The following is a 13,620-nucleotide window of genomic DNA, read 5'->3' as shown; positions in this document are numbered from 1 at the left end:
AGATCCAATTCCTACATGATAAAGAGTAACTGACTTTGATTTCCTTTGTAAGGCAAGCTAAAGTAGTTAAGGTGTGAAATTAATCAATGTTTAATGGTTTGGTTCTTAACACGTAGATTATCATATCAAAGAACACCTACCTAGAAAGTTCATAAGCAAGATTGATAAGAAGTCCTTCTCCAAGGCTTAAATCTAGTGCTTTACTTAGTCCTTGGATTTCTGTTTCATAGGGTTGTGGTAATATCCAGCTGAGCTGGTGTGCCAGAAGTTCAATGATGGAAACCACCCATTTTGGAGCGATAGAGCTGAAACAAAAGTTAATTGTTTCAAGGTATTTGTCACAAATGTTATTTAAACAGTTGAAATATAAATTTATTTATCTTCTTTATTTTGTCCCTGTCCCAAAAGCTAAAATCCTGTCTCCCTGGCACACCAAAAGATTTTCTTAGTTTACTGCATCCAAAGCTGTCATAATTTTGTCAACCTAATAAAATCTCCAAGGAGAACAACCCCAGCTTCTCCAACCAATAAAAGCAAAATGTTGCAGATGCCAGAAATCTAAAGTAAAAACAGATAGTGCTGGAGAAACTTAGCAGGTGTGACAGCATCTGTGGAGAGAGAAACAAGAGTTAATATTTCAAGTCCAGTATGGTTCTTCTTTGACAAACACTAAGAAGGAGATCAAAAGCAATGAAGGTGGAGAAGTTGAAAGATTAAACTGGAAATCCAATCAAATAGAAGAGCAGAACTTCTTCAAGATGGGCATTCCTGAAGGGAAGTGGGAGAGAACTAAATATTAAATAAATACCAAATACTGCAGATGCTGGAAATCTGGAATAAAAAGTGGAAGTGCTGGAGAAACTCAGCAGATCTAGCAGCATCTGTAGTGAGAGAAACAAAGTTAATGCTCTGACTCCAGTATTTCTACAGTCTAATTTTGTTACTAAATTCCCTCAATGCTGGTACCATCTCAGTTATTTCCTTTGCAGACTCTCAAAGCCCTTGCAATCCTTAGGAGACCAGGCCTGAGAGTTTGGAAACATATTGCTAATACTCGCACATGATCGTTATCTAATGCTGGACAACAGCTCACATGGAACAAGTGCAAATCTAGATGCAGAACCATTCCTAGGCTAGGGCAAATCAGGGCGATTTCCACTTGTGCTGTCACTGAGACCATAAACATTTGGGCAGAATTGAAAATCAGCAATGTTAAACCTGCAGACATCGAGACCTTTGTTCTCAGAATGGAAGGAAAAGCTGTAGAGTCCTCAGTGTGGGGTAGCCACACAGTGTGACTTGCCTGGGGAACAGGAATGGAGTGCAATTTGCCTCTGGGGATTGGGACACAGCATCGTTCATGTCAGCAGAGGGGGAAATAGTATGAGTTGTCCCTCGAGGAGAGAGGAGGAGAAATGGTGATTCTCTCCTGGGAGCGGAGGGACAATGTGATTTAACCTGGATTCCGTACTTCACTCGAGATGGTTCTGCCTCGAGGCTTCAGGAAAGTAAAATCTCATTGCTGTCTCTGGTGGAGAATTCCAAATGCAGTACTGATCATAATAAATTACTGACCATTGGCAAGGCTGCTTGCTCCGAGTGTCATTGAATAAATGGGAGAAGGGAGAAATTGTGGAAGGACTCAACAAAAAACAATGAAGAGTAGTGCAATCCTTTATCTCCATTTTAACTTCCTTGACTCCTGCTAAAAAACACTAATCTCAGACATAAACGGCTGCCCCTTATTTTTAAATTTTGTCCAGGACTCTAGATTCTCCAAACAGGGGAAACATCTTACCTACATCTACTCTGTCTATATCTTTATGTATTTTGTTGATTTCAATGGGATCCACTCTCCTGGGGACAGATCTGGGTGAAACTATGTTGAACATCCTCAATGAAAATCTTATCATTCCTGAAATAAGGAGACCAAAACTGCACACAATACTCCAGGGTGAGGTCTAACTAAGCTCCTGCAGAATTGAAGCAAGATTTCGGCTTGTTGCTTTCAGTAACACATTGACAAGGTCTCAACCGAAGTCACTGCCAATCTAGACTTTCCAGTCTCTCACTATTTCAGAAATACATTTCAGACCTCAGCTTTTAAACGTGGATAGTCTCACATATCGTACATTATATTCTATCTGCACATTCTTGGTCAGATCCTAAAGGACACAGCTGCTTGATTGGGTCTGAAGCATGTGGTGAGGGAACCAACAATAGGGAAAATATATTTGACCTCATCCTTACCAATTTACTGACTGTAGGTGCATCTGTCCATGACAGTATCAGTAACAGTGACCAGTGCACTGTCCTTGTGAAGATGAAGTCCTGCCTTCATATTGAGAATAATCTCCAGCGTATTGTGTGGCACTGTCATTATGCTAAATGGCTCAGATTACAAACAGATCTAGCAACTCAAAACTGGCTTCCATGAGGCATTGTGGGCCAGCAAAAGCAGCAGAATTGTATCCAGCACAATCTGCAATTTCATGGCCTGTCTCTCCCCACTCAACCATTATCATCAAGCCAGGGGACCGACCCCGATTCAATGGAGAGTGCAGGAGGGCATGCAAGGACCAGCCCCAGGCATACCTAGAAAGTGAGGTGTCAACCTGGTGAAGCTACCAAACAGAACTACTTGCGTACCAAATGGTAAAAGCAGCAAGTGACAGACAGAGCTAAGTGATCCCATAACCAACAGACCAGATCTAAAGTCTGTAGAGCTGCCACATCCAGTTGTCAAGCTAGTGGACAATCAAACAACTAACTGGGGAAGGTGGCTCCACAAATATCCCCATTCTCAATGATGGAAGAGCCCAGCACATCAGCGGAAAAGACAAGGCTGACGTATTTGCAGAAATCTTCAGTTAAATTGCCAAAGTGGATGATCCATCTTTGCCTCCTCCAGTGGTCCCCAGCATCAGAGATACCAGTCTTCAGCTGATTTGCTTCAATCAGTGTAATATCAATAAACGGTTGGAGACACTAGGTCATTGACAACATTCCAGCAATAGTACTGAAGACTTGTGCTCCAAAGCCTGCCACTCTCCTAGCCTTGCTATTCAAGTACAGTTACATCACTAGCATCTAGACAACAAAGTGGAAAATTGCCCAGTTATGTCCTGTACATAAAAAGCAGGATAAATCCAACCAGGCCAATTACTGCCCCATTAGTCTACTCTCAATCATCAGGGAAGTCATGGAAGCTGTCATCAAACAGCCACCCACTCAGCAATAACCTGCTCAATGATGTCCAGTTTGGGTTCTGCCAGGGCCACTGAGTTCCTGCCCTCGTTATAGCCTTGGTTCAAACATGGAAAAAAAGAGCTGAATTCTAGAGGTGAGGTAGGAGTGACAGATCTTGGCATTAAGGCTGCATTCAACCAAGTGTGGCATCTAGGAGCCCCAGCAAAACTGGAATCAATGGGTATCAGAGGGCAAACTCTTCGCTGGTTGGTGTTATACCTGGCATATAGGGAGATAGATGGTCATGGTTGTTGCAGGTCAGTCATCTCAGGTTCAGGACATCTCTCACAGGAATTTCTCTGTGTAGTGTCCAGGCCCAACCATCTTCGGCTGCTTTATCAATGACCTTCCTTCCATCAAAAAGTCAGAATTGGAGATGTTTGCTGATGATTGCACAATGTTCAGCACCATTTGTAACTCCTCAGATATTGAAGCAGCTCATGTTCAAATGCAACAAGACCTGGTCAACATCCAAACATGGGCTGACAAGTGGTGCCACACAAATACCAGGCTATGGCCATCACCAATAAGCAAAAATCTAACCAGTGCCCTTTGACATTCGATGGTGTTACCATCACGGAATTTCCCACTATCAACACCCTGGGGGTAGGGGGTGTTACCACTGACCAGAAACTCAACAGGATTTGTCACATAAACACAGTGGCTACAAGAGCAGGTCAGAGGCTAGGAATCCTGCAGTGAGGAACTCACCTCCTGACTCCCCAGAGCCTGTCCACCACCTACAAGGCACAAGTCAGCAGTGTGATGGAGTACTCCCCACTTGTCTGGATGAATACAGCTGCAACAACACTCAAGGAGTTTGACAGCATCTATGAAAAAGCAGTCTGCTTGATTGGCACCACACCCACTTCCTCCACCACTGATGCTCAAGATGCACTGCAGAAATTCACCAAAGATCCTTAGGCAGCACCTTCCAAACCCACAACCATATCCATCTAGAAGGACAAGTGCAGCAGACACACCCTCAAGTTCCCCTCCAAGCCACTCACTATTCTGAATTGGAAAATATATCACCATTCCTTCACTGTCGGTAGGTCAAAATCCTGGAAATCCCTCCCTAAGTGCATTGTGGGTCTACCCGGAGCAGGTAGACTGCAGTGGTTCAAGAAGGCAGCTCACTACCACCTCCTCAACACCAACTAGGAATGGGCAATAAACGCTGGCTAGCCAGCAATGCTGACATTCCACAAAAATGAATCTTTAAAAAAAAAAATGAGGAGATAGTGACTTTTAATTTGTAATGGACTAAAGGGTTATAGGAGTGGGGAAGAAAGTGGAACTGAGGCTGTGATGAGATCACTCATAACCATATTAAATGGTGGAGCGGGCTCAAGGAGCTGAGTTGTCTACTTCTGCTTCTAGTTCGTACGTTCTAATCTTCCTCACTGAAAACAGACATAATCATTTAACATCACTGGCATTTCTCTGCTCCCCATAAAAAATTCGCCCTGACTCGGTTTTTAATGGTCCCACATTCGTATTACTCAAACATTTCATTTTTACATACCTTAAAACATTTTGTGGTTAATTTTTAATAACTTTTTGCTAGATTGCTTCCATATTGTATTCCTTTCCTTAGCTGTTTCTTGGTCCTCCTTTTCTGTACTCTGAAAACTTTTCAATACTCAGATTCATTACTGTTTCCAGCCACTTCATAAGCCTTTCCTTTTAATCTCGCACAATTCTTAACATCCTTTGTCAGCCACAGCTCACTGACCTTTGTTTGGTTTTTGCACCTTGAAGGAATCTATAGTTGCTATTAGCCATATAACAGTTCCTTAAAGATTGTCTATTGCCTATATAGTCATGCCCTTCAATGTATTTTAATAATTCATCTCAGCCAACTTGTGTCTGAAGCTTTCATAATTTCCCTTATTAAATTTAATACCCTTGCTTCAGGTTGAACTGCCTCCCTTTCAAACATAATATAAAATTCTATCATAGTGTGGTCACTCAATCCTAAAGATTCTTTTCTGTCAAGATTATTAATGATATATTTTTCATCGCATAATACTAAATCGAGAATTGCCTCTCGGTGGCCCTTTAACATACCACTCTAGAAAATCATCCCTATAATTCAGAAACGGATCCTCTGCACATTTAGTGCTCAATTGGTTTACCCAGTCTATATGCAAGTTGGGGTCACCCACCATTACAGTGCTGTACATGCTACATTCTTCTCTACCACCACGATTTGATGGTCTGTAAATAACGTCAATACCTGCTGTCCCTTCTGGTTTCTTAGATCCACCAAATAGTTTCCACACATTGTTCTGCCAAATTGAGTTCCTCCCTTACTACTGTACCAATCCTGTCAATTATTATCAGTGCAACTCTAGCGCCACTTCCTGCTTCTCTGTTCCTCCTTAAATGTTGAATATCCTTGAAAGTTCAGTGATAACTAGGCAGCCATGTTTCTGTAATGGCAATTAGATCATAACCATTTACTGCTATTTTTGCCTTGAGATAATCTATCGAGTTGTGAATGCTACATGCATTCAGATAGAGAATCCTTAGCTTTGTCTTTTTTGATATCATTCTACTTTCAAAGTGTACTCGATGCTTGGCTTGGTTTCGCTTATCTTCCCACTTCCTTCCCAGTTTTTCTACTCCCTGTTACCACTTAAATTCCCTTCTAATTTGGTGTCGGTACTGTTGCTGACACTGGATTGGTGGGGTAACAGCACACATATTGGATTCCAGATCCTCTACATCATTGCATCCAGCAGAGAGTCTGTTAATGTGCATGTGCACAGAACAGGCGCAACATCGAAATGGGAATTGAACAGGCCTGCGAGAGAGATCAGGTCAGAGAGGGGAAAGGGGCTCAGATGGTGGGTAAGAGATTGGTCTGAGAGATCTCTTCCACATTGCCAGCTTGATCCCCCCGTTCCAAGCCCAAACCTATTCCCCCACTACCTGATCTCTTTCCGACTCTCACCAGGTCCTTGCCCACTCCCCGCCCTGTTCATAGCTACACCTGTTAATGCACATGCTCATATTTGTAGGCAATAGCGTACATGCTCCACAGTGTCAGCTAATCCAGCCTTTGGCTTAGAATTATGGAACCCCTATTGTGCAGATACAGGCCATTCAGCCCATTGATTCTGCACCAACCCTCCAAACAGCATTATACTTGGACCCATCCCACCCCACCATATCCCAGTAATCCAGGGTTCCCCATGGCTAACCCACTTATTTTGCACATTCCTGGACACTATGGACAATTTCAGCGTAGCCAATCCATCTAACATGCACGTCTTTGGATGGTGGGAGAAAATCGGTGCACCCGGAGGAAACCCTCTGCAGATACGCGGAGAATGGCTTTCCACCCCACCCTTAAGTTCAACTGGACCATTTCCCTCCCCTCCCTCCCCTTCCTAGGCCTTTCTGTCTCCATCTCTGGAAACCGACTCACCAATGATATCGATGTCAAATCCACCGACTCCCATGTCTACCTCAACGACACCTCCTCTCACCCACCCTCCTGCAAAATTGCTATCCCATACTCTCAAATCCTCCACCACACCTGCTCCAGGATGGGGGAATTTCCACTCCAGGGACATCCCAGATATTCTCCTACTTTAGGGACCATAGTTTCCCCTCCTAATTAAGGATGCCCTCAACCACATCTCCTCCATCTTCTGCAGTTCTGCCTTCAAATCCCTTCCCCCCAACAACAAAAAGGATAGAGTCATCTTAGTCACCTCACACACCATCCCAACCACAGAATCCACTACATTATTCTCCAATATTTCCACATCTACAATCAGACCCCAGCACCAAGAATATTTTTCCTTCCCTACCTCATCTGATACCCATAGGGAACGCACACTCCATGACTCTGTCAATTCTACACTCCCCGTCAACTTCTCCACCACACCAGTACCTCCCCCTGCAACCACAAGAGGTGGAACACGTACCCAAACATGTCCACTCTCACCTCCGCCGAAGGCAGCAGCGATTCATCTGCACTTCATCCAACCTGATCTATTGTATCCATTGCTCCCAGTGTGGTCTTCTCTATATCGAATAGACCAAACGCAGATTCAGGGACGGTGCTCGGTGGCCATCAACCAATCCGACCTTCCGGTTGCCATCCATTTTCATCCCCCTCCCATTCCCCTGGCTACCAAGTCCATCCCTGGCCTCCTCCGCCGTCAGAGTGAGGCCAAATGGAAATTGGAGGAACAACGCCTGATATTTCACCTGGCCTCAACCGGCCTTATCTCAAATCCCTTCCTCCTCACCTCCTTGACCTGACCCAACCTGTTCATCTTCTTACTCATCTATCCACTTCCCACTGACCAATCACAACAACCCTCTACCTGCATCCACCCATCACCATCCCACCTGCCCACCCGGTCCCCCTTCTGGGCTCCCTCGTCAGTCTCTAGAAAGGGAAGAGGTACGAAAAAATGGACTTTCCTGCTGCTGTGCTTTTCCAGCTTCACATCTATTGTCCCTGGCGCTGTGGGGGCAGCAGAGCTAACCCCCTCTCACTCCCATTCCCCACCAGAGGCCAGTTTAAACCAACCTGCCTAACAGCACTAGCGCCTCCCCCTGGGCATCCTTATTTAAGCCAGACACAGCACAAACAAATAAATGAAAGCCGAAAGAACTGCGGATCCTGTACAGCAGAGGAACGAAAGCAGCAATTGCTGGAAAAGCTGGCTGTATCTGTGGAGAAAAATCAGACTTAATGTTTCGGTCTGAACAAAGACTCGAAACATAGATAATTTAAAAAAAGATTAAATTCCGGTAAAGAAGAAATGAAAGAAAATAAGGGGGCAACAAACTGGAAATCCATAAAACTGCATCACAGCATAAAACGAAAGAATTCCCCGTTGATAGAAATGAAAGCGATCAGAGCAGCTCCGTGTGTAAGTGCGTAAACACCAATGGAGTCCGCACTGAGACTGAGACAAGAGTCTGTCACTACCGCCTCTTACCCGATTACATGCTGCATGATCTTTCGGAGCTGCGCCGCATCGTAATGTTTCAGCACCGGCTCCCAGCGCTGCTCAGCGGGCACCTCCAAACTCACATTGAAACGCGGAGGAGAAAAATCCCCCCTGTCAATGGGGAATAAACACAATAACAGCAAGTGCAAATACAACAACATTTTTAACAGCAACAGGAAGCAGATCGTGTTATCTCCGGCTCAGCAACAGCGAAGTTTCATTCTGATCCAGAGTCTCTTGTGACAGGAAGTCCAACCCTTCCTCTGTACAACTTTGCCCAAGAGCCTCCCCTAACTTTTAAGGCTTATTGTTTACTTGGTGCGGAGTGCACTCGCTCCTGGAGTGAGCGCGTTATCTGATGGTCGTTGGAGAACCTCCTTTGTCCTTTTAGGGGGAACACACTACGTATGCACAGTTAGCAACCGAGTACAGACAACAAAACTGACCAACGGCTCAAACCAAAACAACTAGAATACAAACAGGGTCAAGTGGGCTGTAAAGTGTCAAATATTAGTGGGTGGCACTGCTGCCTCACTGCGCGAGAGACCCCGGTTCAATTCCCATCTCAGGCGACTGACTGTGTGGAGTTTGTACATTCTCCCTGTGTCTGCGTGGGTTTCCTCCCACAGTCTAAAAATGTGCAGGTTAGGTGAATGGCCATGCTAAATTGCCCATAGGTAAGGTGAAGGGGTTAATGTAGGGGAATGGGTCTGGGTGAGTGGCGGGTCGCTGTGGACTTGTTGGGCTGAAGGGCCTGTTTCTACACTGTAATTAATGTAATCTAATTTGGGAGAAGACTTGTAGCTCGGGTGCTCGTTGTTGTGGTTCTGTTCGCCAAGCTGGGAATTTGTCTTGCAAACGTTTCGTCCCCTGTCTAGGTGACATCCTCAGTGCTTGGGAGCCTCCTGTGAAGCGCTTCTGTGCTGTTTCCTGCCGCTAACACATCGACCTGGACCCAATATACCAGCCACTACAGCGGACAGCTCGAACTGACAACCGGAAGCGGCAGAGACAGGCCACTATAAATGCCGGAGGAAACAGCACAGAAGCGCTTCACAGGAGGCTCCCAAGCACTGAGGATGTCACCTAGACAGGGGACGAAACGTTTGCAAGACAAATTCCCAGCTCGGTGAACAGAACCACAACAAATGTAATCTAATATCGGTGGATTTGGGTCAAATGAGAAGTTAAAATACTGTATCTGAATCCAACTACTCTGGTTTCATGGAGAGGGTCTGTGACTGGGGTGTGGTTACCAGAGGGTACAACGTCTACCATAAAGACTCTCCCTTTGGTTTCTTCTGGACTGCTTAACCTGTCAATCAAGTAGGGAACATTGAATTGTAATGAATGATTTATTGTCGCTCGAGTTTAACAAATAAATAGTGAAAAGTGTCATCATGATCCGATGTCATTTTGAGTTACAGAAGGTATTAAGAATATAAGTAGAATATAACTAAAAAGAGTGCTTCCTCCCTTCTTGTGATTTGCTCACTATGGGGGGGGGGGGGAGGTGAGAGTCTCCACAATGGGCTCCAGGCCCACGAACAATGACCCTGTATCACAATCTATTCCAGGAGCCCCACTCCAGAGCCAGTATTGCTGCTACTGCATTCCAAGTGTACCACACCAGACCTACTACTCTGTCACTGATCCAAATGTCATTACCATTGATCCATCTGAAGTACAGAGTTGAGTCAATGCATTCCGCCTTTGCCAACAATAAGGGCCTCCCTGCTGTTACTGCCATCTTGAATGCTGGTGCTGTCGCCATCACCTTGAGTCCTGTACTGGTGGGCCCACCAACGAAGTCACCACTCTCCATCGCTGTCTCTTGCTGCTGGGTCAACACTCACTGCCATCGTGAGCTGTCTAAGGACTGATTCATCTCTGCACTGGGCTCACTCTCTCCGAGGAGCTGACATTTGCTACCACTGCTGCCCATGCTCTGGAGGCCAGGCCTGTTCTCGCCCTGTCAAAGACACTGGAAGGCTTTTAAAAGAGAAAAAGAGAGCAAAAGAAAAAGTAAAGAGAAAAAGAAACAAAGCACTGAACCAGGAACTCGGATGCAGCGCTACTGTGACATCATCTTAGAAATATCTGGTATCAAAGCAGAAATACTCATGTCTGATAGTATTTGTGAAGACAGATGTGGAGGTAACTTCTTGAATTCAGTATGAATCTTCGTCAGAACTGTTGGTGGTGTGGCTGTGTTGTCATAGACTTCTACAGCACAGAAAAAGACCCTTCAATCCAATTTTATCAGGTGTGTTCAGGAGGGTTTCCTTACTCAGTATGTAGACAGGCCGACGAGGGCAGAGGCCAGATCTCGCGGTGGGAGACACTTTGGTGAAAGTGATCACAACTGCCTCAGATTTAACATAGCCTTGGAGAGTGAAAGGAGCAGTTACCGAGGAAGATATTTAATTGGGGAAAAGGAAATTATGACACTATCAGACAGGAGTTGAGAAGTACAGACTGGGAGAAATTGTTCCACAGAAAGAGCACAGCAGACATGTGGAGACTATTTAAGGGGCAGTTGTTGCGAGTGATGCACAAATTTGTTCCTCTGAGACAGGTATGAAGGGATAAGATTAAGGAACCTTGGATGACAAGAACAGAGGACCTACTTGTCAAAAGGAAGATGGCAGCTTAGATAGGTTGGAGGAAGCAAGGATCTAGCACAGCTTTACAGGATTACAGGCTTGCTAGAAAGGAGCTCAGAAATAGACTGTGGAGAGCCAGGAGGGGGCACAAAAAAGGCTTGGCAAGAAGGATTAGGGAGAACCCAAAGGCATTTTACTCATACGTGAGGAATAAGAGAATGATCAAGGAGAAGGTAGGGCAATCAGGGATAACGGAGGGTACTTGTGCGTGGAGTCTGAGCAGATAGGGGAAGCCCTAAATGAGATTTTTGCTTTGGTTTTCACCAAGTGAAGGGAACTTGTTGTAAATGAAAACGTTGAGGATCTGGGATACAGTCTTGACCAGATCAAGATTGATGAAGTTGATGTGCTGGAAATTTTGGAAAACATTAAGATTGATAAGTTCCCAGGGCCAGACCAGATTTATCCTAGGCTGCTCCAGGAAGTGAGAAAGGAGGTTGCTAAACTGCTGGCGAGGATATTTGCCTCATCTAATCTAATCTAATCAATGGAGACAGTTTACCTTACCATTCTCCACGGGAGTCGTACTGGAGGATTGGAAGGAGGCAAATATTGTTCCCCTTTTCAAGAAGGGTAATAGGGAAATCCCTGGCAATTTACAGACCAGTCAGTCTTACGTCTGTGGTCAGCAAAGTTTTGGAAAGAATTCTGAGGGATAGGATTTATGACTATTTGGCAAAGCATAGAGTGATTAAAAGCAGTCAGCATGACTTTGAGGGGGGCAGGTCATGCCTCACAAATCTTATTGAGTTATTTGAGGAGGTCGAGCAAAAGTCGAGCAGTGGATGTGGTGTATATGGACTTCAGCAAGGCATTTGATAAGGTCCCCCATGGTAGGCTCATTCATAAAGTCAGGAAGTATGGGATACAGGGAGATTTGGCTATCTGGGTTCAAAATTGGCTGGCTGACAGAAGGCAGAGAGTGGTTGTAGATGGAAAGTATTCTGCCTGGAGAACAGTGTTGAGTGGGGTCCCGCAGGGCTGTGTTCTTGGGCCTCTGCTCTTTGTAGTTTTTATATATGACTTGGATGAGGAGGTTGAGGGGTGGGTTAATAAATTTGCAGATGAACACAAAGGTTGGAGGTGTCGTCGATAGTATAGAGGGCTACTGCAGGCTGCAGCGCGACATAGCCAGGATGCAGAGCTGGGCTGAGAAATGGCAGATGGAGTTCAACCTGGGTAAATGCGAAGTGATGCATTTTGGAAGGTCGAACTCAAATGCTAAATATAGGAATAAAGACAGGATTCTTGGCAGTGTGGGGGGGGGGGGGGGGGGGGGCAGAGGGATCTGGGTGTGCATGTACATAGATCCCTCAAAATTGCCACCCAAGTGGATAGGGTTGTTAAGAAAGCATATGGTGTTTTGGTTTTCCTTAACAGGGGGATCGAGTTTAAGAGCTGCGAGGTTTTGATGCATCTCTACAAGTCCCTGGTAAGACCACATTTGGAATATTGTGTTCAGTTCTGGTTGCTCTAATACAGGAAAGATACAGAGACTTTGGTGAGGGTGCAAAGAAGGTTTACCAGGATGCTGCCTGGACTGGAGGGCTTGCCTTATGAAGAAAGGTTAAATAAGCTCGGACCTTTCTCTCTGGAGAGGAGGAGGAAGAGAGGAGACCTGATCAAGGTATACAAGATAATGAGTGGAATAGATAGAGGCAATAGCCAGAGACTTTTCTCCAGGACCGGACTGACTGGTACAAGGAGTCATAATTTGAAGATATTAGGAAGAAGGTATAAAGGAGATGTCGGAGGTAGGTTCTTTACGCAGAGAGTTGTGAATGCATGGAATGCATTGCTAGCTGTAGTGGTGGAAGCAGAGTCATTGGGGACATTTAAGTGACTGCTGGATATGCACATGGATAGCAGTGAGTAGAGGGGTGCTTAGGTTAAGTTACTATATTTTATATTAGGATTAAACCTCGGCACAACATTGTTGGCCAAAGGGCCTGTTCTGTGCTGTACTTTTCTATGTTCTATAACTTATCCATACTGATCAGATGATCTAATCAATCTAGATCCATTTGCCAGCATTTGGATCATATTCCTCTGAACCCTTCCTATTCATGTATCTATCCAGATGCCTTTTAAATGTTATAATTATACCAGTCTCCACCATTTCCTCTGGCAGCTCATTCCATACACAGCCGATCCTGTGTGAGAAATCTCTCACAATCCCCTGCTTCCAATTGCTTCGTAAAAATCCATAAAGGTTCAGGGTCTTTAACTTTTGGATATTCCTCAAATGAGATGACATGGTGCGAAATAAAGAAAATCCAAAGAACATGAAAAGCAGTTCTTACTGCATGCAGCAAAACTTGACCCTGTCATGATGTAAACCACAACTCTTATCAATTGTAAACTGGTGTGGGTGGAGGGGAATAACGTTGATGTAGATCCTTCTCTTGACTCAAAGACAAAGGTAGCAATGAATATCAATAATTAAATGTTATAGGTTGGATTAAAGGCTAGCCAGTTGTTTCATGCCATTTAAGCCCATTTCTTTAAGGGGAATTAAGTTTGAATACAATGTCAAAAAGCAAAGAACTGTTGAAAATGTTGGATGTTAAAAATGAGAAACAAAATCAGAAGTTGCTGGAAAAACTCAGCGTGTCTGGCAGCATCTGTGGAGAGAAAGCAGACTCAATGTTTCAGGTCCAGTGACCCTTCTTCAATTGAGTTTTCATAGCAATTTCTGATTTTGTTTTGAATTCAATATC

General features: G+C 44.6%; 1 protein-coding gene across 1 annotated transcript in view; it reads right to left on the bottom strand.

Annotated features, from left to right (window-relative positions):
- LOC140454509 (N-acylethanolamine-hydrolyzing acid amidase-like) overlaps positions 1-8,669 on the bottom strand; it is a 33,901-nt gene extending 25,232 nt beyond the window's left edge. The window contains exons 1-2 of the mRNA XM_072549349.1: positions 8,223-8,669; positions 141-305 (exon numbers count right to left, since the gene is read on the bottom strand). Of these exons, the coding sequence (XP_072405450.1) occupies positions 141-305; positions 8,223-8,395 (338 nt within the window). The 5' untranslated portion in view covers positions 8,396-8,669. The remainder of the gene's footprint in view (positions 1-140; positions 306-8,222) is intronic.
- Positions 8,670-13,620: the final 4,951 nt, after the last annotated feature.

The sequence above is a fragment of the Chiloscyllium punctatum genome, chromosome 1 (genome assembly GCF_047496795.1).
Source record: "Chiloscyllium punctatum isolate Juve2018m chromosome 1, sChiPun1.3, whole genome shotgun sequence".
NCBI lineage: Eukaryota > Metazoa > Chordata > Chondrichthyes > Orectolobiformes > Hemiscylliidae > Chiloscyllium > Chiloscyllium punctatum.
Note: the sequence above shows the minus strand (reverse complement) of the source record. Positions and strands in the feature narration are given on the sequence as shown.